This window comes from Emydura macquarii, unplaced genomic scaffold (genome assembly GCF_026122565.2).
Source record: "Emydura macquarii macquarii isolate MOO-44397 ecotype Brisbane River unplaced genomic scaffold, CSIRO-AGI_Emac_v2 contig_1876, whole genome shotgun sequence".
In the NCBI taxonomy this organism is placed as follows: domain Eukaryota; kingdom Metazoa; phylum Chordata; order Testudines; family Chelidae; genus Emydura; species Emydura macquarii.
The window spans coordinates 12,443,927-12,471,516 of NW_027132013.1; the positions used below are offsets into that span (position 1 = coordinate 12,443,927).

At 46.3% G+C, this 27,590-nt stretch overlaps 1 protein-coding gene across 3 annotated transcripts in view; it reads left to right on the plus strand.

The window, feature by feature from the left end:
• CREB3L1 (cAMP responsive element binding protein 3 like 1) overlaps positions 1-27,590 on the plus strand; it is a 58,630-nt gene that overhangs the window by 15,969 nt on the left and 15,071 nt on the right. For all 3 annotated transcript variants that reach the window (XM_067557632.1, XM_067557633.1, XM_067557634.1), the window contains exons 2-4: positions 15,627-15,855; positions 21,199-21,359; positions 23,229-23,307. In XM_067557632.1, the coding sequence (XP_067413733.1) occupies positions 15,627-15,855; positions 21,199-21,359; positions 23,229-23,307 (469 nt within the window). The remainder of the gene's footprint in view (positions 1-15,626; positions 15,856-21,198; positions 21,360-23,228; positions 23,308-27,590) is intronic.

Consider the following 27,590-nt stretch of genomic DNA (forward strand, 5'->3'; position numbering starts at 1 on the left):
TAATACAAGAGATTCACAAACCTCACTGCCTGCTCCAAAAATAAAACCTGAGAAACTCAGTCTGCAAAAAGTAGAGAGAATAGGAGGGGGAAGCATTGGTGAGAATGAAAGCCAAAGCCTGCATGTCAGCTGCAATGTGGAGAGCTCCTTCCAGCTGGCCCCAGTTCAAAGGAACAGTTTTTATTGTCCAAGAGCATTTCCAAAACTCCATTCAGACCCTCCAGAAAATTAACCCAAGATGCAGAGTGAGATTTATCACCCAGTTAATATGTAGGACACCAGAATTAGAGAGACAGGCAGGGAGGGACGGGAGGGGAAGATGTGTGTACCCTGTTTGAGAGGCAGAGGGGAAGAACAAGAAGCAAAGCTGTGCAGAATCAGGTCCCAAAGATTTAAATTAAGAGAGATCACATCAGAAGGATTCTTAGAGAGTAGTGAATGGGTGCTATGAACTTCCAGTTGAGATCTTGGAGTCACATACTAAATACTGGGGCACAAACTGGACAAGTTGTGGCATTTAATGAATTTCATGCTTAGGAAAAGCCATCTACTTTTTGGGGGTCAGAAGGGGAATGTTTTGTTGATTGTACCTTTTTCCAGCAGATTAGTTATGGATTTGTCTCTCTCCTTTGGCACAAAACCATTCCAGACACATCGGGTCTGTGTCTGCTTCTAGTTTTGAATGGCTGTCTAGCTATTTAAGAGTCTACTGTCATTGAAATAAATGTCAAAATTCCCATTGACTTTAATGGGAGGAAGATTGTATCCATAGTTAGCAAAATAATCTTCTAGAATAGGTATCCACCAGGTTGTTACATTGGTTAAGAGGTGATTTGATCATCATGAGTACCTACATGAGGAGAAGATTTGATAGTAGAAGTCTCTTTAATACCATAGACAAAAGCATAACAAGATCTAATGGCTGGAAGCTGAGGCTAGGCAAGTTCAGACTAGAAACTATGCACAATAGTTAAGTGAGGGTAATTCACCATTGGAGCCATTTACCCAGGGACTTGATGAATTTTCCTGGAACTCTTTTTAAATCAAGATTAGATGTTTTTCTAAATTATATGCAGTAGCTCAACTACAGATTATGGCTGAATTAAATTCTATGACCTGTGTTTTGCAGGAGGTCAGACTAGATTATCATAATTGTCCTTTCTGGCCTTAAAATCTATGAAACTATTGATTGTATCCTATTGTAATTTGAAAGCATGCCTGAGATAACACACCCTGAAATCTGCAGGTTTCTGTAGACTCTGCAGTTGGAATACATGTACCTGACTTGGAACATTCGGTGGTGGCTCTGTGGGGCTTTGCCATCATCAAAGGAAAATGTGATTTTATTCCCAGGAAAGCGCATGGGTCTCCACTTTGAGGTGAATAAACTCCTCTTGTTTCTTTTTGCTAGTTAGGGACATAAGGAGACCTTGGTAGGAAGGAACGTAGTCTGCAGCTGCTGTGCTCTGTCAGGGAGAAATCCACCTTCTTGGGGATGATAAAAGTGAGAGAGAGAAAGTGGTGGGAAGGCATTCACCCATGCTGCCTTGGCACCTCAACCCTGAGCTTTCATTAGGCCACCAATGCAGCAGGACTAGCTCTAGCTGAGCAGAGGGACCAGTGCCCCTGATCTGAGGGGAACATTGCTTTTTTTCACAGAACTGTGGATTTCCCCCATCCTCCTGCTGCCACCAGTTAGCACCACAGCCTTGGGTTTTGCCCTTCCATGCCCCAGTAGCGAACAGCAATCTGACCTAGAGGGACCATCCCTTTGCTGGGGCTAAGAAGGAAATTCACTTGATGTCCTGCTTTCTCCAGACCCTCACTTCTCCAGCTCTGATGTTGAGGTGAAAATGATACCCTCAAAGTATGAGTTAAAGTTTAATTTCCTATGTTCAGGGCACAGATTTTCCACTGGGTTACTGGCAGCAGGTCAGAAATCTGCATTCCAAGCCAAATCATTTTGAAAACAGCCCCTGTGCCCAGAAGTATAAGCATTGCAGAGAGATACAGACAGCCATCTCCCACTCCAGGCTCTCAGAGAGCTCCCACCTTGCCATGATGCCTGTGCATATCACAGCATTAAACTATTTAGCAGCTGATGAGACTCTGTTCAATCTGTTAGTTACATAAACCTGCTGAGGGCAGCTCCCTCTTAGTCTGTCCATTGAAGAGTTTTCCAGCCTGGCTTGACTTCTCTCAAGATTTTGGGTGAAAGCCTCTCAGCTGCTTGAATCACAATTTCTCTCCTTTCTGATCCAGACCTTGGTCTGGGGTTGCCCTTCATAAAGGACCAGGATTCAAAGCCATCAGTAGTGCCTGGTGTGAACTTAATGACTGAGCTTTCTGAACTGAATAGTGCAATGCTGTCTTCCACCTCAAAAGCCTGCTTCCTCCATTGCTCTTCAGGGACCTACCCTGATTTAACTCCTTGGGTTTGGGGGGAATGGTTTGAATGAGACACATGAATCTACTGATAAAGAAAAAAAAAAAAAATGTTTCCTCCTAAAACAGTCTCCCTCTATCTCCCAGGCCTATGTTCTTACTGCACTGTGCCCCTCCTTCCTCACACTGTGTGCAGTAGGCTCATAGGTACATGGAAAATGCTGTATCAGGTTAGATCAATTGTCCACCTACACCAGTAGCCTAGCTCCAGTATCAGATTCTTCAGAGGAAGAGGCAAAAAGTGACAATTATCAAATAAGCTGCTCACAAAGGAAGTTTCTTCCTAATCCCCTTTGCTTGTGGTAGGTTTCTGTGCAGAGTGGGAAGCTGTATATTTTTCTTACTTTTAATACTATCTAATGTAACAGTGAACCTTCTCATTATCCATACAAATGTCTAATCCTCTGAAGCCTATTAAGAGTTTGGCCTCATTGATATATTGTGGCAGTGAGTTCCATATGCAATATTTTCACTGAGGAAAAGAAGTAATTCCTTTTTTGTTTTAAATTCATCCTTCAGTTTCCTTCAAGGTCTCCATCTACCTGAATTATAATAAAAAGTGAATAGGAGCCTCCTGCTTGTCCTTTTCTAGAACATTCATTATTTTATAGACCTCTGTCATATCTCCTCGTGTCTTCTCTCAGCAGTCCCCGTCTTTTCAATCTCTCCTCTTAAGAAACACTCTCCAGGCCTCTAATCACTTACATGTCTACACTGTCATTTACTGTCTCTGGACTGTTTTTATTCTGATGTGTTCTTTTGGAGATGGGGTGGTAAGAACTGAACACAATATTCCAGATGAAGCCCTACCATTGATGCAGAACACAGCATAATATTATTCTCAGTATTATTGTCCATCCTATCCCTCATGTATCCTAACATTTTGATTGTTGCTGTGCATCAGACAGAAATTTTCCTTAAGCTCGCTGGGCAAATGGTGGGTTTGTCTGTAGGTTTTCAGTATGCCGATGATGTGCATCACAACTAAATTCTGATTGCTTTTTGGCTGCAGTGTCTTTGAGAGGCCTGAGGAAGGAGCAGCTTTGGGATTTTTGTTTCCTAAGGGAAAGTGACTGGGAGGAGATAAAGATGTAGCAAAGTTGGATTTGAATGACAGGCACTTCCTATGAGCTGATGAATTATTAATAAGGATAATCCTGTCCCTTACATTCCTTTTGCTTTTCATTGCAAACCATCCCAAAGCACTCTGCTAATTACACAGCCCCACTAACATATAGCCACCTCAGGGTGGGAAGCAGCAGCAGCCAACCAGCACTCTTTATACAACAGAGGGGGGGAGGTGAAATTTTGGCATAAGACTTCAAGGCAATCCCCAGCTCTTACCAAAAGTGCTGTGGGCTCTCCCATGACCACAAACAGACCCACGCTTTAAGATCTCATCACACACAACTGCACAGAATTCACATTATCTGCCCCTAAAGGCTGATGGCTCAGTTGACCCCTTCAGCATTCCAGTGAGTCTTTTGTTGAGACTGTAAATGCAGATGCATTAGGAATCGCTTAACTTTAGTGATGGGGCTGAGGACTGTCCCTTACTGATGAGTGGTGATAAGTATTACAAATCTGCTTTTTCTCAAAGCTGTTGCTGGCATTGAGTCTCTGCCAGGGCTGGACTAGGGAGGGGACAGAGAATAACAAAATATCTGTGGGGAAAGTCCTGTGAAGGGGTTTTGTAGTCTCATTGGGGAGTGCTGCACAGAGAAACACAAGTCATTCTATAAAAGCTCTGTTCACAAGCTGATTGAGATAGGAATATACTATTGTCATTAGAGTCCAGTATAAAGAATGCTAGAATTGTTAATTGGCTAATGTCCTGAGTTCTCAAAGCTCAAGTCATCACAAGTAAACCCTGTGAAGCCAAGACTCCTGAATGAACAAAGTGGGATTATACTCCCAACCTTAGGGGAGGGATCACTCCCATTTGTCTAAATGGTTCACTTTGAAATAACAGGGTTGTACTCCCTCAAGTGTGTGAATCAAGTTCTGCTCTGACGTTATATCCTATTAGGCTACAATGAGTTGTAAGTGAGGGCATAATTTTGGCTTTTGTTGTGTCCATACTATATATGTAGTGAAGGTAGTGGGAAAGAGCAGGGCTTTCCTTCTTCTGTCCTTCAGGATGCTGATGATTGGAATGGAGACTTCCCTGTCCCTATTCAGGATTCTGCAGATTCCGTTAATTCCTTGCAGCAGGCAAACTGGACTTTCCAGATATATTCACTGTACAAAGAACATATGGGCCTTATCTGCACTAGAGAAATTTGGCATACTAATCACCATTTAGGTGCTTAGCATGCCTGTAAAATGCTTGTGCACACATACACAGTGCACAGGTGATCACACTACTGCGCTACCTCTCCCTTTGGTACTTCCAGTTTTTGGGGCTCTGCTCCCTGCAGCAAAACCACCATGGCCAGTTGTCAATCACATTTACACAAAGCAAGCTGAGCCCAGGTGTGAAGGAGATGTTGGTGGACCTAGATTTCTCTAAGATTATAACAGAAGTTACTTTTAGTGCTTCTGTTGGGGATGCTGGGAAATCCAATCACTGTGTGATTTATACATTTTTCCTTATTCCTTTTGGTTTTGGGGCAAAAACATAAAGTTAAAAACAAACCCAACCACCCCCCAAGTAGCTGGTTTTCTCCCAAGATTCCTCCCCCAATGAATGATGTGAAAAATTTAAGGTTAGTATTACATGACTGATTCTGGCCTCCTGTTTTTGATGTGGTCTGCATTGAGTGTTTGTGTTTTTTAACAATATTGTGCATTCTGACAACTGATTTTTTTTCCATGGCAGTTGTGGGGGGTGGTGGTGAATATTAAACCTCTGTTTCTGTCACAGATGGAGCTGCAAACTGTGGAATGAGTGAGTATCAAAGTGCTAAGTCAATGGAGCTCCCAGATTGGAATTGTCTGTTCCTAGACACTCATTAAAAACAGCCCAAGAGAACTGGGCAAAAAGTCAGAAACATGAAGGAATGAGGTGCTGAGACCAACCCAAATTACAGTGGAAATCTGATTCCTAGCTAGGTCTGATACTTGTGGACCCGGCACATCAGTAACCTGGAAGAATCTGCTGTGAAGCATTATGTGAGATGGTTTGGAGAGTCTGGTACGGGCTCTCTGAGCTCCCTGGTTGGATCAGCAAGCTGAGTCAGAGCACAGAAAGCTTTGACACCGGTACTCAAAGGTGGTACAGAACCACAGCTAACCAACTGGAACTCAAACATTGCATGAGTGGCTTAGGGTTAAGAGCAGGGGATGCATGCAGACAGGCAGGCAGGGGGACCTTGCACGGATTGTGTGTGTGTGTGTGTGTGACAAGTTCAAAACTCTCAAGTGTGCTGTGGACTTAAATCCTTACAAACAAACACACACACAACCATAAAACAAAGCAAGAGCCTGGCAGCACTTAAGTCTGGTGCAGGCCTAGCAGGGAAAGAATCTGAACTAGATTTCTATGTCCCCCTCCCATCTCATGCCTGGAGTAACTGTTTCATGTTTGTACAGCACAAGGGGGGAAAGGAAAAGGCTTCTGTTATGTGACTATTATTTGTATGAATGTCTGCTGAATGCAGCCCCAGGGGAGAGGAAAAACTGGAACTAGGTTCTGTGATCACCTTAGTGTAGCTCTGGGAAGAAGGGTTGCCCTGATGTGGGTTTGTGTGAAGTGACATTTCTAACATTCTCATGCAGTGGGTCAAGCTAGTTAGTCAGTGGGAGTTGGGAATTGAGTAACCGTGGGAGTGTTCTCTGTGGAGCCGGGCAGTCATCTCCAGCCCTTCTGTATTGCTTTCACTCTAGCCACACATGCTCCCAGATGCCCTGGGTTTCAGACTGCCTCAGATGATCCAGGTTGATTTTGTAATTGGTTTTAGGGAAGCTGTCGGAGCCCAGGGATGGTTCTGTTTGGACCTACACATGCCAAGATCCTGGTGTCTGCCAGGAAACTCAGAGCTAGCTATGCTGGTTTGAAGAAGTGGGCTGTCTAGTTAGTTTTAGCAGTTTGCAGCTTGTTAGTGGATATGTTGTATGAGTCTGCTGCGTGGCTCTGTTCCCACTCCACCCCTACCCAAACACAATGACTCAAAGGCACAGACTCATGGACCTTGGGGAGGCCAAGGTCTCTGGGTATGAAAATGAGGCAATAAGTTGTCTGGCCATGAAATTACTGTGCACCAATCCCATCTCCCCAACAGGCTCTGAATTCAGGCTGCGGGCAGCAGCAGTTCTCTGAAGGAATACCCCCATCCTGTGCGTGGGGACCTGCTGGGCTTGCCTGTTTTATCTCACCATGACTCACACAGCACAGACGGCTGGAGCATGGAAAGCTGAAGCAAAAGGGAGGAGAATTTCCTCCTCTTGGACACTTGCCCCACGTGCTTGCTCGAAGCTGGATGTCTTCATTTTTCCCCCAACTCCCAGCCTGTGAAGGGTTGTGCCCCATTCTTGGTCCTAGGGAGCCTGGGGCCAGTGGAACCGTCTTTATAAGAGATAATGATGACTCAGTTAGGTGCTCAATTACTACAGGGGTGACCGTGGTACAGAAAGCCGGAGAGGGGCTAGTGCCTGGTCCTGCTCTGCCCCGATCCTGCTCACGGCGGCAGAGCAGCCGCTCAGGCCCATGCACCACCCCAGCAGTCCAGGTGGTGTATGTCTTGCGCAGGCGGCTGCCCGCCGGGCCGGGGGTGACTCGCCCCCCCCTGAGAACAGCAAAGAGCGCTGCGGGGCGGCTGGGTCTGAAGGGAACGCAGAGCGCTCGTCGCTTCCCGCTCCTGCCTTAACGGCCTAAGAAGGCCCCGCAGGGCAGCGGCAGGCAGCGCATCCCCTCGCAAGACCTCGGGCCGGGTCGAACCGGCGGCCTCCGGGCGGGCCGCACGTGCGGACAGGCCCGGGTCCCGCTCCGCCTGCGAGCGCGCGGCAAGCAGCTCCGTTCTAACCCTGCACTCCTGTGGATCGCCACAGCTCAGCTCATCGCCGAACAGCTGCTCGGCTGGCAGGCGCTTCCCATTGGTCCCGGGTGCCTCGGAGCTGTCCAATGGGCTGTCAGCTTTCCCATCGTGTTCTTTAGAAGGGCTCTTCTGGAAGGAGGTTAACGCTTTGCGGGCCGCGGCGCTGGGTTCCGGCTGCTGCAGGGCTGCCCGGTCCTGCATCTCTCCAGTCCTCCCTACTGCCCCGTTCCCCTCGGGTCTTGTGCTTGCCCTCCTTTCCCACCTCTCCTCAGCTCTCCTTCGCCCTGGGCGGGAGCAGCTTCCCACCGCCTCCCTTTGTAGGCACCAGCTAGGGTGACCAGATGTCCTGATTGTATAGGAACAGTCCCCATGTTCCGGGTTATGTCTTACATAGGCGCCTATTACCCCGTCCCCATCCCGATTTTTCACACTAGCACCAATAAAGTCACAGAGCTCAGAGCTGGAAATGACCTAATGCTTTAGAGCTAACCTCAGCAGCCAACGTGACTTGGTCACTACAGACTCTCCTCCTGTGTCTGGTCTTGTTAAAACGCCCCAGGTGATGGGTCTCCGGGCTCTGAGTGGGAGGCTGAACTGGCCCAGCACCACACCCCCTCACCCCCAGAACAGAGAGAGTCTGTTCATGTTTCCAAGGGAGTCCTAAGCAGGGCTGGATAGTGGTTAGGGCACTAGCCTAGAACTTCAGTTTGATTCTCTGGTCTGCAGATTTCCTGTGTGATCTTGAGCAAGTGACTTAGGCCATGTGCACACTTAGAGCAGTGTGTAGTGTATGTACACTGCACACCTCCACTCGCATGGGTATAAATAGCAGTGTAGACAGTGAGGCACTGCTTAGGTGACTAAAGACCCACCAGAACCTTAGGATATGTACAGCTCTCTACATGCCCAAGCAGTGCCTCCCCCTCTACATTGCTATTTTTAGCAGTTTAGTGTCCCATTGCCTCCCTGCTGCCGGAGCCTTTCCCCACTGCAGGGAACTGTTGGAGCCTTTCCCCACTTCTGGGAAAGCCTCCAGCAGGGGGGAAGGTTCTGGCAGAGGGAAGGCAGGGGGGAAAGGCTGTGGTAACAGCCTTTCCCCATTACCTTTCCCCTGCTAGAGCCTTTCACTGCCATGTGTAGCTACATATCACAGTGTGGACACAGCCTGCTTTTTTACTGTAATGTTAAGCTATACGTATGCTACAGGCCGCTGTCAGTGTACAGAAGGCCTTAGCCTCCCTGTGGCTCAGTTCTCCACCTATAAAATGGGGATAATAGTGTAACCCACAGTACTACCTTACCTCTCAGGGGTGTTGTGAGGTATGTTTACATTGATGGGGACCATATAAGTACCTAAGAAGAGTATATGTTTAAGAAAAAAATCCCTATTAAAAACATTTGTAAAAATAAATAAATGAATCAGTTGGTAGCTGGAAAATGATCTCTTCTAGTTTTATGTGGCCAAAGTGCAGAGGAGTCACTAATATCCAAAAGAGATCCTGGGAAAGAGGCACTGTGACTTTTCTAACAACTGTCACTTCCTCTCCGTGGTACCTGGGGTAGTGGGTTATTCTGCCCCAGTTTACTTATCCACCTTCCTCTGATTATCTGGAGTCTGTGTCATCTCTAGCAGCACATGTGGCACCTAGTTCTAGAAATGGTAAATTCAGGCCCTGGGCACAGATATTTTATGGAAGGAGATTTTGCAATGAAATGTGCATGATATTCATTGTGACTCCATGAAATGTCAGGGACAGGTGCCACAACCAAAGAATAACAACACACACATCTTCTATCTGAGTCTCAAAATATTTTACAGATTGGAAAGAAGCAAATGCCACAGCTCTACTGTGCAGGAGTGGATGCCCTGCATTGTTTCTGATGGTGTGAAACTTCCCTCCTCCCACATCTATCTGTTAATTTTAATGACTAACTTTTGGTACTGGCTCTAGAGCAGTGCAGTCAGCCTGTGAGCCTTTGAAAAGCTCAGCATGTCAAAGATTTTGATGTTCTCCGAGGTCTTGCCACTAAAAGTGATTACAGAAAAACTGGTCATGTTTGGCAATCTCTAGGAAAGATTGGAGGCTGGAATAGCAGGTGGTGATGCAAGTCAGAATTGAGGGTCCCAGGATAGGAGAGGGGTCTGCTGAGCCCCAATCAATTGGATTGAAATGCTTCAGCTGTGCTGCATAGACATGGAACAGCATGGAGGATTGTGGGTTAACTTTGTGGGTTAACAGTGTCAGAGCTAGGTAGGGGAGCCTAGACTGGAATAGCAGGGAGCTGCGAGTCAGGACTGAAGTGCACTGGAATAGCCGTGAAGGGGTCCAGACTACGATAAAAGGAGGAATTGAAGGTCAGGATGGAGCTGCTTTGACTGAGTTGCTGAGGAAAGCTTGCATAGCATCTGCCCACACTCTGCCTGACTCTTGTTAGCACTGTCAGACGTTCACTTTCATGAGCACTAAAATTCACCACGTTTTTAATAGAGCAAAAGGACTGGCTAGAGCATGTGGGCTCTTCTTTCTTGGAATGAATAGGAAATTTTAGTTGTGAAGCTGGAGTGCAGGGGCTTCATTCCTCAGTGAAAGCAGAGAAGGGAAATGCAGATGTCACAGCTGGAATAGGAGATTTATCTTGGCAAGCAGAGAGGAAAATATTTTAAAAAATAAAAGAGAAAAAGAATCCCCTCCACATTTGCTAGCCAGCCAACACGAGCAGTACCTCCAACCTGCAAAGGCCTTAAACTCCTGGATTTGGGCTACAGCTCAGCTGGGCTTGCCCTTTGCTGGTTTCTCTTTGAAGTGAAACTACCGAATTTCATAGCAGGAGTGACAAGGCTGTGAGAACTGAATTGAATCTGAAGGGAGACTGTCCCAATGCAGCTCAATGAGAGATGGGAAGGGGAGAACCCACAATAGGGGGGCTGGAGGAAGAGAGAGATGAGGATCCTACCTCGGGTGACTGTAGAGGTGGGGGAAATGGACAGCTCACATATGGGTGCCTTACATTAGCTCCCAAGGTAACTGTTGTATACCAGGAAGGGGCTCTTTAAATGGAAGGCAAAAGCACATGGATCTTGCCATTCAGGCAACCCAGAGTGTGAGGTCTGGGCAAAAACATGTGGTGGAAACATGTTTGGACTACTCAGAGCATCCATCAGTTACCGGGCTTGAGAGGGTGCAGGAGCCAGTGTCTGAAGACTCACACTCTTTCCTTGCTGATGAGTTGGCTTAACGTGAGCAGTTTTCCTGGGGTGTCAGAGATGGTTTTGGGGATCTTTGTGTTTGTAGATAGGCTGGTCCATGTCTCCAGCACACACATACTTACATGCATATCCCAGCTCCACGGAACAGTGTTGAAGGGGAGGGGCTGCCAGAGATCGTGGTTTGGATCAGGAAATCCAGCACATCATCACCATTGGGCTGCTGTCCCTTGGCTGCCCCCTTCCTGACCGCTCACTGGTAATACCGCTTTGGAAATATATCTCGTGATATTTCTTGGCTGCAGAACATGGTTAGTGGAGTGAGAAAGAAGGAGAGCATGAAAGGAAGGGAGAGATAGCAGGAGGGAATGACGTGAATAGAGACTGAGCTGTTAGCTTTGGATCCCATCTGGAAGATGTTTTCTCCAACTCAGTTTCACACCTTTTCCTTAGGACTGGGGTGGTGAAGATCACATTTCCTAGCTGGCTGGTCCCCTTTTCTTAAGCTGGGACCATTTATATGAAGGTGATTTAAAAAAATCATGAGGGAGATTCTAACTACGTGAAGCTCACTGCATAATCCTTCATCATATCACAGCTGAATCCCATGGGAGACTTGGCAGGTCTCAGCCTAGCAGGAAGATGCTCCCAGAAGGAGATTCTAAACTAGGAAAATTCTGTGAGACTCTGAGTCCATTCTGTGCATCTCCTTACTACCCCCATCTTCATTCACATCCAAGACCTTGTGAATTCCTCCCTTAGGCCTCACTCTTAATTGTGCATTTCTGTCCATTGCTCCAGTGATCTCCTTACTGCCACAGCATTAAGTAAAGTCTATACAAAGTCTAGTCCAGGGAATTCTACAATGTGGCCCACAAAGGCCCTCATCTTTAATATGGAGGTGGGGCGTGCAGAGACTACAGACCCCAATATGCAATGCTCCTTTCTGGCCCAAGTGGTCACATTGCATACTGACTTCTGTAGTTTTCCTAGGAGTTCTCCGATGTAAAGATGAGGGCAGTTGTAATTTGCTGCCTTCTGTGCAAATTAGATGCAGCTCTCAGGGTCTTGGCCAGTGGAGGCCTTAGTGGGATAGAGTTTGGGTATCCTGTGGTAGTTGATTTTGCATATGCATTTATTAGATGTGTTTCAGAGGCATCCATCACCATTGGTTCTGGATTGCCCATTATCACAGGATCCAGGGTGCACATCCTGCAGGATCTGGTCACCCAGATTCTATTTGATCATTTTGCCAGGTGAAGATGGATAAATTTACTGCTCAGAAACTTACCTTCAAGCTAATTTCCTATTTTGGCATCATGGGAGACCAAAGCCCATCATGAGGGACACAACAGCACATCTGTGACTGGACAGTTCACAGCCCTGTAGTCTCCAACATAGATATATCCAATTCTAAAGTGGTGTTATCCCTCATCGGCTCTGCCTCCCCTTTGTTTCCCCATTCCCCCATCGCTCCCAACCATTTCTTGCCTCTGAACCCCTGCCAGCTTTTTTGGGTAAAAATAACAATTTACAAATCTATGATTTTTCTGTGTGCACTTTCAATTTAAGGCAATCTGATCCCTGGTGCCATCTTTGATAATAACTGTAATTATCCCCAATCTGGCCTACTTTAAACACAGCATTCTCCTATTTCTGCTACCCCCACTCAGAGACACCCTAGGATTGGCTCTGAGCTGGTAAATGAGTGCTTGGTGAGAGATGAAAAAGAGCAGCACTGATGAGCAGGCATTTAGAATACTTACACTTGCTGAAGGATCAAAATCATAGAAGCCAGGGGATGGTTGCATCCCCTGATGTTATTGATTTTTGGATCAGCAGAGTGTATTTGGACCCCTTTATCTCCCCCCACCTCCAATTCTCTCCTCACTGTGCAAGTTAGCTAAGATCCCTGGGGGAAAAGTGGAACCTGAAAAGAAGACCTCTTGAATCTCTGTAATGTCAGCTTTGACATCTGCAGACACATTTTCAAAAGTGGCCACTCATTCTGAGTCCTTTTTCTTTTGGGCACGCAAAAATTAAAAGTGCCTAGATCAATGGCTGCTTTTGAAAAATGTTGGTATTTGAGCCAACCAGCTGTGCAATTGAGAAAATCTCCTCTCCCTCATTTCTAACCTTTAAATAACCCTCCTCCAGTGATCAGATGACTCTTTTGTTTTAAATCAAACAATATCATGTCATCACACTTTCTCTGTTTATTCTCTACTTGGGAGACCACAGTGTAATCAGGGATACTTGTTCCAACTGGAGTTGGGATGCAGATATGAAGATTTTATGTGAAATTACTGAATAATTCAGTACAACTTCTCCCTGGCTCTCTCCTCACCCTCATCCCTTTTGTTAATACAAAATTATGGAGGAGATTTGAAAGTCATTGATGATTCCCACAGCAGCTGCTCCTCCCTCCCTGAGCACATAGGTAGGTTTGACTGTGGATTTGTTCTTTCATATATTTGCTCACTGTGGAGGGAGTCTGGTATGCTAGAACTCTGAATTCCTTCACTTTTCTAGTTACATTCTCACCCTTCCCATTGCACTTTTATAACCCTTTCTTACACTGAGTTTGCTTGTTTTGTTTAAAAGAGAAAAGACACAGGGCAGTCGTGGCAGCATCTCTGTGAATGTGTGCTCCTTAAAGCCAAAGTTCAGAGCAGTGTGGCCCTCAGCTACACCATACAGGAATGGGCAGATATGCTACTTTCCCAATACTAACTAGATAACTCCGGTAAATCAAGTGTCTTCCACTGACTCGGTGGCTCTCTCCTCACAAAAGGTTATACCAAGGGCAACTATGAGTTGTTTTCTGTTACTTATCCTAGCACAAAAATGCTTCTAGATACTTGAAAATGGCCAAGTGGGTTTTAGCTACCCAACCAAATTTGCCTCTCGCAGAGAACAAGCTTGGCAAATTTCAGCCCAAATGTCCTGTGAGTGTTTGAAAACCAGGGCTTAGAATGAAAGCGCATCCTTCTGAATCCTCTCCATAGTGTCTGTAATCCCAAGGGCGGTTTGGATGGCTCCATGTCAGCCTGCTACTGGAGTGACTGGGAGGATAGGAGTGAGTGTTAGGGGAAACAAAGGAACAGAAAACCTAGTGCCAGGAGGAAAGCAGGAGTCACAGACTCCAGAGAACTGGAAAGGAGAATTGCATCTTTAGTGCTCCTCTGTTGTCTAATTTTTTTCCAAATTGAAGGCAGGGGAGGGGATGACCAACTGCAGACTGCCCGCCGCGCCCCCCACCCTCCAATGTTCTCTCCATCTTCTGTCTGGCAGTGGCAAGGCAGCTGCAGCCTGCTCCTCACTCCAGCCTCTCGCCAACTCTTGTACTGCCAGGGCTCTGTTTACAGAAAGATATTGTGCTAAGGTAAAACAAACACACCTTCCTGTTGGAACAGGAACTAGTAGGGTGTGATATGGGGTCGCCTGGCCAACTCCTCCCTCAGCTCTGCTGTTAGAGAGTGAAACGACTCTGAATACATGCCTGTACCCTCTCAGGCTCCTCCTGGTACATGGCCATCCTCCTTCCACTGTACTCGGAAGGCTGTAATGTATGCTCCTGTCCTGCTCTCGCTCTCACATGCACGCACGCATGCCATTGTTCTCAACATTTCAATATTTTGTTTGCAGTGAACCCCCACTTCACCCTAGATTCTCCTGTCTTCAGCCCCTCCTGGCCTGCCTAGCCTTCTCTGACTTCGGGTCAGCTCTAGCCAGATCTTTTCAAACCACCTATGTCAGGGGTTCTCAAACTGAGGGTCAGGACCCCTCAAGGGGTCGAGAGGTTATTACAGTGGGGTCGCGAGCTGTCAGCCCCCACACATGGCATGGCTGCGGCTGTCAGCTCCGTGCAGGCTGACAGCCAGAGCCCTTCAGAGCTGGGTGGCTAGAGAGCAGTGGCTGCTGGCCGGGTGCTCTGAAGACCTCACACAGCAGCAGCACAGAAGTAAGGGTGGGATGGCTTGGCATGGGGGTGGTGGTCACTTTTGGGGGGGTGGGAGTCATCACAGCCTGAAATATTTTCAAAGAGCATCCCAGAAGAAAAGGTTTGAGAACCCCTAACCTATGTAATCCAGTCTATTAAATGCATGTCTTATCTTTCTTGTCTCTGGGTCAGAAGTGTCACTTTGCCGATAACCAGGATCCTTTTTCCGCTGGCTATTAGTAACTATCATTTTTCTCATTGGCCAGCCAATGCTTTGTTGTATCAAATGGAAAAGATAGTGATCTGATTTTTTAAATATGGATGTGTGTCTTAGGGGAAACAAATTCTGCATGGGATCAGGAGCCCAGGCCAGCAGCAGCATTGGCTAGATTTATTGGCTGTTAGTGGAATGATTGTTTGCTGTTAACAGGCCATCTGTGGTGTTTAAATTTCATCAGGAAGCAGAATTTCACAGGCATTAACTGGCCTTAGGACATTCTCGTAGGGTCTACAGAGGGACTGTGAAATCCTAAAGGAAATTAAATACAACATGGGGCCTTCCTGTTATTTTGATCACACTAATGTTTTCTCACTGATAGAAATCAGTGGTTGGTTTTTGTTATTTTTGGTACCAGGGTGTCTACTGCTGCTTGGAGAACACATGGGAACACTTATGTCACAGAGAACGGGCTCAGAAGAACACAACCTTTTGATGTACTTATATTTTTTTATCACACAAGCTTTTCTTAAGCTCTTTCTTCTACTAAATAGCATGTGGTATAAACCCAGACAGAGAGCCAGCTAGCTGGGTATGTATAGGATGGATGGATGGATAGATGGATAAAAAGGTGGCTATGTCGTTGAGCATTTGGATCCCACCTTATTAATAAAAAGCTGGTTTTTATCTAGCTACCAACACTGATAAGAGTAAAGGATGGAAATGGTTATTTTTCATCCAAATGCTGTGGTTGTGGAAGTTTTGATCACAGTTCCATGGAAGGCTCATTAGCCCCTATTGGAGTCGACAATAATATTCTTTTACTTGTTTCCATCTCAGCATTTCTCTGAGAACCTGGACCACTTCTCTGAGAACATGGAGGATTTCTCCAACGAGCTCTTCAGCAGTTTCTTTGATGATCCAATGTTGGCTGAAAAGAACCCTCTGCTGGACATGGACTTGGACCCTCCTACTCCGGGCATCCAGGCTGAGCACAGCTACTCGCTCAGTGGAGATTCTGCTCCCCAGAGCCCCCTCATGCCTATAAAGACCGAAGATAATGCCAATGGTGAGCACCAGAAACCCGCATGCAGGTTGCCAAGTTTCCAAAAGATGTACTGCCTGTACTAGAAGAGCTGATGCCTTTGAGCAGAGGTGAGGCCTGCCTGACTCCATTCAGGCTCCTCTGCACTGAGGCACCGCCCAACTGCTTTGACTTAGTACCACTAGTCCATAGATAAATTCTCTTGTGAATTTGGTCCACATTTTTTTTTTCTTAAATTTGCTACTCTCATAATTATTCATTTCTGTTGCTGAACGTTATTCATGTTGATTATGGTTTGTGCCTCTGTGTGTTCCTGGCAAACTACAAGCAGCAGTTCCATAGGACCCTGGTAGGTTGGGAGTGGATGCACTGGACTCAAGTCCCTTCCTGGAGCATACCAGTGAGGTTTGGCCTGGATTTAGGGAGCACAAGTCTCTGCCAGCAGCCAGTGTTGGTGCATGTGGAAAACTAAGTGGCTTCCTTATGAGCAGATCTCTTAGAGGAAGACAGAGCGGAACAGTTATTTCAAACCCTATTTTTAAAACAATTCATTTCAGGATAATTCATGATGGCTGGATATTTTTAGAGCAATCCCAACAGAGAGCCCTGTAATTTGCTGGACTGTGTGGGTGTTCTGGCAGCTGATGGACACCAGGCTGCCTGAAAAAGCTGTGTCACAGACTCAATATATACAGAAGAAGAATCCCTTCCTTTTAGCAAGAGCAAGGTCTGGCCTAGAGGTTTCCCCGTCATAGCCAGGAACTATCCCTGCTCTGTGATACCAAACACCAAGAAAGAAGGAGAGAAATGGCCATCTGCTGCCTCTTTGTTCTTTGCAAACTACACAGTCAACACCTTTAGGGTCAGAACACGTAACTCAGACAAAGCAGAGGGTCATCAAGCAAAGGCCTTAACATCAGACTCAACAGCTTTTCCTTAACCTTAAAATGTTTTACATTCAGAAGGGCTTCCTGTAACTTTAACACTGCAGGGGGCTCAGCAGAAGCAGGTATTCTTGGGCAACGAGCAAAAACCACGCAGGTAAGGACACACACCTTAACACACGGACTTGACACATGCACATACTGTAAATAAATAAAATGAGAAGATTATAATGATAGGGTTAGATGCAAACAGGATGGAGATAAGGAGCGCCGTGAAATACAAAACAAAGAAGCTGCGCAGTTGCACTAAGCTAACTCAGGAACTTGTATCTGTTACATCTGTCACCTCTTCCCCTGCCTCCTCATTCCATAGATTGGCATGTCTCTGCTTAGATTGCAAGCTCTTTGGAGCAGCACCTATGTCTTTCCTATGTCTGTGTGGTGCACATATTTGGAACACTGAGGGTGACAGTCACTCTTGTGCAGACTAGGCACCAGTTAAGCCCCAGGTAAACCAATAAGACTGAAGTGGTGTGCTAGCCTTGCATTACCAGTCAGAGGGTGCAGTTCACCTTTGTACAATGAATGAGTACAAAGGCATACATGTCTATGCACAGTCACATGTATGGGATAAAAAACTGCATTTCCAGGGTTATATCTGGCTCATATTTGAATATGACACACATTCTAGTCCATCTGTGTGTTGGGGCCAATATCCCTATTGTGAAAACGTATGAGTTAAAGCTCCATTTTAATGTGTATTTATATTTGGATCCAAATTCAGACCTATCTCTGCGTTGTACCTGTTAGTGCTGCCCTTAAACTGCAGTGCCACAAAGAGTTTCCCTTTAACATCTGTAAGGATTAAGCAGGTCCTTGCTGCCTACAGCATTCTGGGAACCTTGGCTGTATCCAGTTCTGGAGCTGGCTGGGGCTTTTTACATTTTGGCTTTCTCCTTGCTTCCCTGCTCTCCTCAAATGTCATAATCCTGCCCATCCCAGGCCAGGCCCCCACTAATTCAGTTAGGTTAGGATATCCTAATATACCCATCTTCAGTGTTTCTAGATCATCTATACCCTTGGAATGTGCACTGAGGCTGTGGAATGTAGATGCATCCATGGAAAATGCCTCCTCATCGGGCCCTTAATGACACCCTGTTGGGCTGTTCATCTCTGAGTCTGTAACACAATTGCTCTTGTAATAAATCTTGCAGGATAGGACAGAGAGAGGGGCTTGGCATGTGGATAGGAAAAGGAAGGACGGCATGTTCTTGTTTGGGTGGCTGCTGCTTGGCCTATTGGAGTGACAGAGCTGGGGGCTGCCCTCTTGCATTGTTAATTCTAAACAATTTGCTTGTTGTCCTCTGCTTTGATTGATTAGTAACAAGACCAGCAGCCTCAGCACGCAGGCAGAGGGGGCACCACGCCTCTTACAGAAAGGGAAATGTAAAGCTTTCCAGTCCTGCTTTTACCATTGTGGCAGAACAGCTGGAGGGAAAAGTTCATCCAAATTGGCTGGGTGTAGTTGCCTGTGGCCTTGTAACCCCTTCTCTCTCTCACTGTCCAAAATACAGGGCCCATCCATCCTAGAGCTACAACTGTAATTTTTATAAATGGATATGGCTTGGCCTCCTTAACAGGTAACACAGTTCAGCTTGTGTCCACACAGCAGCTTTTCTGTTGTTACATTGTGTTGTGCGTCCACACCTACTAGGGTGCCTAATCATGTTTGCATTGGTGCATTCTGGGAAAAGCTAGGCAGCTATCCCATAGTGCTTCAGCAGGGAATAAGCATGGGGGATACACCTACATAGCAGCACCAGCAGAGCATGGGGAAGTGCACTCAGCGACAGTCCTACTGCACAGAGAGCTGGAAGGAAGGAGGAGGACAAGCCAGACCAGTTACACAGACACAATTAGGGAATCCTGTGTATACAGTAAAATAAGTGTGGCAAACTAGTTACAGAAAGGTGGCCAGCACAGGTCACTAGCAAGGGTGACACACTATTTAGAACTCTAGTTACTGCCAGAGTTTTAATCACATTCTTTGTGGGCACAAACCAGGGGATACATTCTGAGCTGTGCCTCCCAGAAGGGTAGTAGAGAAGGCACAGCCCAGGAGCAGTTTGGGCAAAGGTGGCTTTAATCCATCTTTGTGCCACCCAGATTCTGACTGTGCTCAAGGCTGATGTGACCCCAACGTAAGTGGCTGCTCTGACTTATGGCAGCCTTCTTATAGCTGCCTACAGGCAACTCTACAGTGCAGGAAGGCCACTCAGCCTGTGCCCCTGGCATGTGCCCTACCATGGGAGCTGCAAGGAGGAGCAGGTTAGGGCTGCATACGCTGGTTCTATGCAGTTCCTACACTAGAGAACTCTCCTCCAGGCTGTTGTGACCCCTTTACACTCTCTAGCTGCTGCCACAGCAATGTCTAGGGCCCAGGGTAGTGGTCCCAGAATCTGGCCTTATGTTTAGAGCTAACCAAGACACTAACTGGTTATATGCTCCGTTAAAGGCCGTAGCGTGGCAGGATCAAAGAGTTTCCAGTGCTGAGATACAAGAGGAAAGGAAGTGGATTAGGGAGAAGAGAGGATGCATGACCTGAAATAGGTGCAGACTAGCTTCTTGGCAGGCTGAGGTGTCCAAGGAGGAGGAATGATGGAACCAGAACTCCAGAGCAGAGGCCAAGCAACGCTCAGTTCTAGTGGTTTGATGACTTCACAGTGTCTGAATTGACCATTATCTCCTTTTGTCTGAGATCCAGTTCCTGCAATCTCCCATCCCCCTACTTATCTACACCCCAAGCACACAGCCAGAGCTGGGCACTCAGGCCCATGAAGTGCTCCTCACAATGCTGCTCATGCTGGAGACTGCAGCCTGCTACTACCTGGAGGTGGGGAGCACCACGCATGCATTCCTCCACACTGCGTCATAAAACCAGCAGGGAGAATAGAAAGAAGCACCTGCAGAGAAACTGAAGGAAGCAGTCTGGTTAGGGGGAGCCACATTCGGGATTCCAGTTCTGAGTTAGTTTAATGGCAGCAAAAACAGCTTGGGCGAAACTTCAGCCCTGTGCAGAGGGCCTGCACAAGGCCTATGCACCATGTGCATCCTGCTTAAACCTTTCATCCTTCATACACCTCCGCATCTTGCCAGCCATGTGAGACAGAGCCTGTTCATTATCCCTGTAAAGCACAGTGCACCCCTGTGGCACTGGGTACGTAAGTTAAGGAACAGCAATCCAATATTCTGTTTTTATTGAAATGGAGACAGAAATAACTAGGAAGCCCAGGGTACCAGTTCTGCACCCTTAATTTTGTATTTTCTTACTGCAGTATCTCCTGAGCCCATTGTTCTCAATGGGCAGCAATAGAAGAACAAAGCAAAGAACAACAGCTCTGAATCCTAGCTCTTTATAGTGCATATTCACAGTACTGTAGGGGTCCAACCGTTGCCATAACAGTCACTTGTGGTTTGCACCTATGCAAAGGGGATGCAAAATGGTCCCTCTGTGATTTCAAAGTGTTTTGCATCTAGTCTCCACAGGTGCCGGTGACTACACGGTGTCAGGCCTTTGCTGTTGAGGAGGAGGAGGGCAGTCACCAAGCGGTTCCTGAGATGGTGACTGCGCAGACAGAGGAATGAATGGTCACTTTTCCACACTCTGTGGAACATGCCGCACCTGGTTTAAAATCCACCTTGATAAAAGGAAATTGTGTGAAATTAATTAAAACACGAGGTCTGTCCTAGCCCTCCCCGCCCATACACACAGAAAGGGATATCATTGGTGAAGGGCCAGCCTGCAGAGTCCACATGCAGCAGGACATGCTGGGGTGGCTTCTTCCACCGAAGGGAAGTTGGCACCTGTCTGCCCCTCCCACTCCATTGTCACTTTGGCAAGTGACAAAAGACTCTTCTGCCTTTTTCAGCCTGCATGATAGAGCCAGTGCTTGCCCTGTTCACCACCTGGTGGATATTGCTTTTGGAGCTGCCTTGGGTGTCTTCATAGTGAAGCATACATTTGGCAAGGCCAGTTCCTGGGAGCGTGAGACACATAGGAGTATGTTGCCATTTTGCCCATGAAGCCAAATACAGTCTGGGTCACCAGAAGGAGGCAGCTTTGTGAGAGCCCCACTTGACAGTGATGATGGAGGAAGGTTAGGGATCCGTCCACTTCAAAGGCAAACTTTTGCCTGGCTCAGTCTGGAGAATGAATATCAGCACCAGTAGTGTCTATGAGGAGAGGGATTCATTGACCTCACTACCTTAAATATTGAGGGTATACACACACTTGTGCAGCAGCGGTGCCTATCCTAGAACTTAATGCAGAAGGGAGACATCTATATTCCCCCCTCTCCACATCGGAAAGGAACCCTTTGCAGATAGAGAAAAGGCATCTGGTGGCTCTTCCACCATTGTCCTGTTATTGCTGGTGTCCCAAGAAGCGTGTTGGATTTTGATTTTCATGTTGTGCTTCTTTCAGACCTGGAGAGTGGAGTGTGGTCCCTTGGGCACAAACTGTGCTCCATTATGGTGAAACAGGAACAGAACCTGACTCCAGAACTGCCTGAATCCCAACTTGCAGCCAGCGCCGTGCCAATGCTGAACCTCAACCCGTTGCAGAGACTGCCAGCTCTTGAGGAGGTGAGCCCGTTTTACCCAGAGTATGTGCGTGGGCATGTCTGGTACCTGGAACTTCCAACCACAAACTCTAACTTTATCCTGGCTCTGCGGGTCCCTTGATTGCAGTTATAGGGCCCTCTTGAGCAGGAGGCTGAAGGTGAAACAAAACTGATGCCAAACGATTTCCTTACTGTTAGTAATTTCTTACTTGAAATAACAGTTAGCACTGGCTCAAGGTTAAACTCACCCCCATTTTTAATTAAAAGAGTGAAAAGACCAAGGACAACTTACTCCTCCTGTGTAGACATTGAAAGATTTAGCCTTCTACAACACAGTAGACTTTACATTATTAACCATTTGGGTTAGATTCAAACCAATGTCCTTGAGGCACGTGGTATGCAACTTACCAACCCCAGAGCCCATCTAGTTGTTCACTAGCATTTCTATTTAATGGAAAGCCCTTTCCTTCCAGTCTGCTGAGATTTCTTTAGCCCTTGGATTGTTTTTATCAAATGGGGAACCCATTCTGCTGGTGAATTTTCAATTGAGGTTCCCAGAATGAGAGAACTTTAAGGAAGGCAGAATTAACTAATGGGTCACAATATGAGCCTGATACTCCTGAGTCCCACTCCCAGCTCTGCCACTAACTTGTCATGTGGCCTGGGGCACATCATAAAATCTCTCACTTTCCCAAGCTGAACAATGGGGTTAATGATCCTTCTCTGAAGCTCAATTGTTGCTGTTTGTGAAGTGCAGGTGGGCATCACACACTAAGTGTTAAGGATTATTATGAATATTTCCAAGAAATGAGGGACCAAAGCTCTCACCCACTCCTAAGTCCTTAAGATGTCTGTTTCTCTGAAGAACACCCTTAAATACTTTCTGTCCTTGGTGAAATGGGGTTGGCTGAGGACTCAGTTTGGCCCTAGTTCCAGTGGGGGCTCTTCTAAGAGGGGAAGTTTGTCCAATTTTGCATGGTGCTGAACTAACTGTCTTGTATCATGTGACCCATCAGATACAGTAGATCCTCTCCTGCGCTATCTTCCTTTTTTAACTCATGCAGGGCATCTTCCCTTTCAAACAATTCTATTAAATAAATCAACTATTCAAGCCAAAAATGCACATAAATTTCCACCATTATTTATGCAGCTTGAACTTGCTGTGCCCTCCAATGCAGATTGGTATTGTGTGTTTGACAGCTGTAGCAAGCCCCCCTCCCCGTGTTTACAGTCTGGGGCAGTTTGCAGTGTATCTGTTTAGTGTAAGAACCTCTCTTGCCTGTGGTGGAATGGGGGAAGGGAGAGTGAGAGCAGAGAGGCAGTTCAGTCCAGCTCAGCTGGGAACAACGTGCAGTTCATGTTAACTCTTAATCCATTTGATCAGAAACAGCTGTTCACTGGCCCTGGTGACAGTCCTAAGAGCAGTAGGGGGTGTTTTTACTTAGCGTCTCAAAGCTCTGATTAAGGTGGATCTAAGACAGGTATCCCTCTTCAATTGGGAGGGCAGTTTAAATACTGCTTTCTGGCCCTTGAGCTGGAGTAAGGCAAAGGAGATAATAGTCTCCATTCAGAGATGCTGCCTTTTCATCTGCAGTGGCAGCATGGCTGTGTGTGGCTTTCCCACCCTCAGCAAATACACTTGTTTGGATTCTGTGTTTCAGGCAAAGATAGAGATTTTTGACGTGATTGTCTGTGTGCTGTTGGTTGCCGGTATACCTGCTGCTAGTGCAGCAAGCAGGCTGGCGGGGTTCCAGGGCACAGGCTGGAATGTGACAGAGTAGAGAGTTGAAATAGTGGCTGCAATCAACACTCTGTGAGAGCTGTTTGTGAAAGGTGGGGAAGGGAAGTGAAAGACCCTCAAAGACAGCTGTGTACTCTTGCTCTTTTATAGATTCCTGTAGAAATGACTCCACCACCCGTGATCAAAGCTGAGCCCAGAGAGGTGAACCAGTTTCTAAATGTACCAGCAGGTAAGAAAATAGAATCAGCTAGCTGGCACTTACCCCAGTCATGCATCCCCTCAGTATTACACAGGCCTGGCTGGCTGCAGCGCCTCATCAGTCCAAGCCATGCACACAGGCACACAAAACAGCTCTCCTGTACCGAGCCTTACACATAGACTAACACCAGGGCAGGCTGATAATGGGTCATTGTGGATCCCCTGTCTTCATGCAGAATTACCCATGTTCAGATACAAATGGAATTACAGAATGTACGAAGGGCCACATACAGAATTGATTACAGACAGACAGCAACTCCTATGCACAAGAAACTTACCTTACAGCTGAAAACATACATGAGAGACCTGAATATTGAAAGCCTCATAGGGACCTTGGAGTTATCCAATAACAACCATCCAAAAGCCAGGGAGTTCAAAAATCAGTTTAAATTGAAAGAAACCCAAACATTTGAAGTACAAAAGTGCTTGATTAAGGCACCATTAAGAACTCTGACTGCCCCGAGGGATGCAGCCTCACCATACTCCCACATGCCATAAGGCCCACAGGACCTCTAATCCAGAGCTGAGGCTGTTCTCAATCACCCTGTTGTGATACCGAGCAACCAGAGCCACTGGAGTGCATAAAGTGCCTTGGGAAGTGTGTGAGTGCCTGAAATGCTTTAATAATATTTATTAATTAATAAATAATAATGCCTAACTCCTATATAGCATTTTTCTTCAGTAGATCTCAAAGTGCTCTACAAAGGAGGGCAGTATTTTTATCCCCATTTTACAGATGATTAAACTGAGGCACAGAATAGTGCTCTTCTCCTGGAGACCTTCCTGTGTTTGAGTGTGTGTGTTCTGGAAGGTGTTTTGGAGCAGTATATCTGAGACAGGGCATAGCAGACTTTGAATGCTGTTTTGGTTTGTGTATCAGCCCATCATTGTGGTATCTGGTACCTTGTAAATATCCTCAGCATTTTGGCATGCTACCTAGGGGTGGCAGAGCCCCAGACAATTCTCTTGAAGTTGGCTTGATTCAGGCATTGCTCATTTGGAACTGTATGCCTTCTAAGACATGCTTTCTTACATCTCTGATTTTGTCCTGAGCACGAGACCTCACCAAGACCTTTCAAACGAACATCATTCAGAATCCATTAGAAAACTAATTTTGTAACTGAGATTGTAAGGGATACATTAGAAGGATTTTAAATTATAATGTCACCTATTTTTTATGTCCTACATCTGTCTGAAATACCTGACTCATAGTAAAAACACTATCCATTGGCTCTACAAGCAGTGACATCAGGAAGACAGCCTGGCAGCTGCAGCACAGCATTGCGGGGCAGGAGTGAGCACGTTATATGTGTGTATTTAGAAATTCTAGCACTCTTCATAGGCCCTGGGCACTTCACCATTGTAACGTTGGTTTCTAGGGGAGCCATGCTGAGATAGCTCAATTGGGGCAAAACTGCAAAGAATGGGAAAGGCAATTCCTAATTCTGGTGATTATTTCTAACAATTAGATTAACCAAGCCAACAACATACAGCTTCTAATTTCCTTGTTAGTTATGTTATTCAGAAGCCAAAGCCACAGTTCCTTTAAAGCGATCCAGCCCTCTGTCTTCCACCCAGACAGCCAAGTCAAATATGATGGGGGATTAATGAAAAACCTTGTCCATCATATTAAAAAAAAGTTCTATAAATCCTAAAGGACAGGGCACATCACCAACCAGGACAATCAATATTTCAGAACTTACCCAAATACACACTTATAGCCAATTCTTATTAACTAAACTAATATTTATTTAAAAAAAAAAGAGAGAGAGTAATGGTTAAATGATTCATTACACATACAGATGAAAATAAAGTCCATAGGTCAGTTTCATAGTAGAGATGGTATGATGAGTTGCAAAAGCTCTTTTAGAATCAGTTTCACAAGTTGTAGTCTAATAGACAATCCCAATGCAAAGTCTGTATGATTTCTTCCATGGGAAATAGCAGAGTGAACAAGTCTATAGCTGGGATCTTACTGAACTTCCCCTGATAAAATCCAAGCAGCTCTAAGATGACAGAATTGGAGTCACAGAGACCTTTTATAGATCCTTGGTGCGCATATTGATATCTTCTTGATAGCAGGTATCTCCTGAGCAAATAATCAATGATTATTGTGGCTTTGAAGTAGAACATCCCCTCCCTCACTTCCTATCCACACTGGTAACTAGCTACATTAGCACCAGGTAATCAGGTATTTACAACCATTCATTACTACTTAAACTTCAGAGAGAAATAAACAACGACATTACTACATGATTCAAGTCTCATCTGATGTTAATATTTTCTTTTCATTTCTAAATTAACAGAATATAATGACAAACAGGAACTAGTTGGTTACATCGATAATCACTAACAAGATTATAGGTAAATACAAACATACATAGCCATTATTTGCTTCCAAACTCCTAACAGTATAAGTTTAAACTTCAAAGTTTTTGTTATTTTACAATGATGGCCCAAATTACCATTTGTATTTCCTTTTAATGTGTTCTCAAAGGTTGTGTTTGGGTTATTCAGCCTGTCTGTGGCTTAATCCTTCCTGGCTCCTTGTCACAACCATGCTTCCCAACATTTCAAGTGGCTAAAGCAGGATGCAGTTGGTCACCACTGGTCCTTGTGGAGCCATGCCTGCTGCAGCCACCAGCCTCCGGCTCCAGCACTGCAGCCACTGAGTATGTGCCACGCTCAGCCTCTGCCTTGCAGCCCATCCCTCCTCCCCAGTGCAGTGTCACTCCTATCCCTGAGCTCCCCGGCAGCCACTGAGCATGCCTGAGGGGGCTGAGCATGTCCAGAAGCAGCGGAACCGGCTGCCCTCCCTGCCTCTGCCCAGTCCCCTGCCAGCGGTACACAGCATGTGTAACATGCATACAGCTGCGGGCAGCAGCGAATGCAGGAAATATTCTATTTCAAGCAGGACAGGGGTTTTGAGGACCAAATGGGACAGTCCTGTGAAATCCAGAACTGTTGGGAGATCTGTTTCACACTAATTAAACAAACAGGACTGCTTACAAATATCACACCCCTATAGCACATCAAATGGGCTGCTGTTGTGAATGAATATCAATAAAACTGGCCGCCTTACTAACAATGACCCGCATCAGCTTCACCATGATATCCCATCTCCTCAGCCCACCTCTTCCCCAAATGTCTATTAAAAAACGGTGGGCCTTGCAGCATGGCCAGAAGGTTAGCAAATATAGGCTGAGGCAGGCTGAACAGAGCGCTATATCCAAAGTCTAGAACCCCAGGCAGGGTACCACAGCCAAGAGTTCCCTCTCCTTTAAGCCAAGTGCATGGCAGCACAAGCACCTCTGCTGACTATAGCAGGTGGTTCCAATTCAGGCATTTCTTTGGGGAGTAAGTTCTGGTCCCATCCCTGTGGCAGGGACCTTGTTCCGGTGCTTCCTCATGCCCCCTCCACAGGGGCCCCAGCTCTCCATCAGTCCAGGAATCTCCCTTCTCTCTCACCCACACACTGCATGAGCCGATGCCACCAGGAGTCAAGTTCTCGAAGGACTCCCCTGCACTTTGTTGTATAGGAACAGACTCCCCATGCACCAGGTCGCAACGCCACTCTCTAAAATTTGGCCCCGCCCTGTACAGAGGGACAACTGGGTCACATTTCAATAGCATTGCTACAGTACTGATTTAATATGGGACACTGCTTAAAAGAGGTCAGGCCATGTCTCCCACACCCCCTCAGCTTTGCAGCCTATGGAACTTTGAGTAAATGCAAGGGGGGGGGGAAGCGTTCACGCACCCCCAGCACCTCTAACTGGCACCACTGGCTGTAGCTGCAGTTGTATCACATGGAGGGAGAGGCACTGCTGAAGTGCCGATCTCCCAGACTTTTTAGGACTGAATTTTCAAGTGTCCACTGATTCTGAATGTCTCCGACTGGACACAAAAATGGAAGCACCCAAAATCAGAGTTCCTGTGTTCTCTCAGGCCCCATATAGAGCAAATCACAGCAATGTAATCTTGAGGTGACAAAGGTCTGCATAAGTATGGCTAGGTTGCATTCTTCTTCTTGAGCACAGTTCAAAGAAAATGATTTGGCCACAGGCACTGCCTGGGCTTCAGAAACAGCTCTGGCTCCAATAAACACCATAAGTGCAAAGATGAAGAATGTGCTCTCTGTGTGGGGGGTCATGGCACAACCTTTCATTTATTTCCCCAAAGCTACCAACATTGTGTCTTTCCTGGGTTGAGTCTCCGCTAACTTTCCCTCCTTTAGCCTCCAGTCTCCTATGG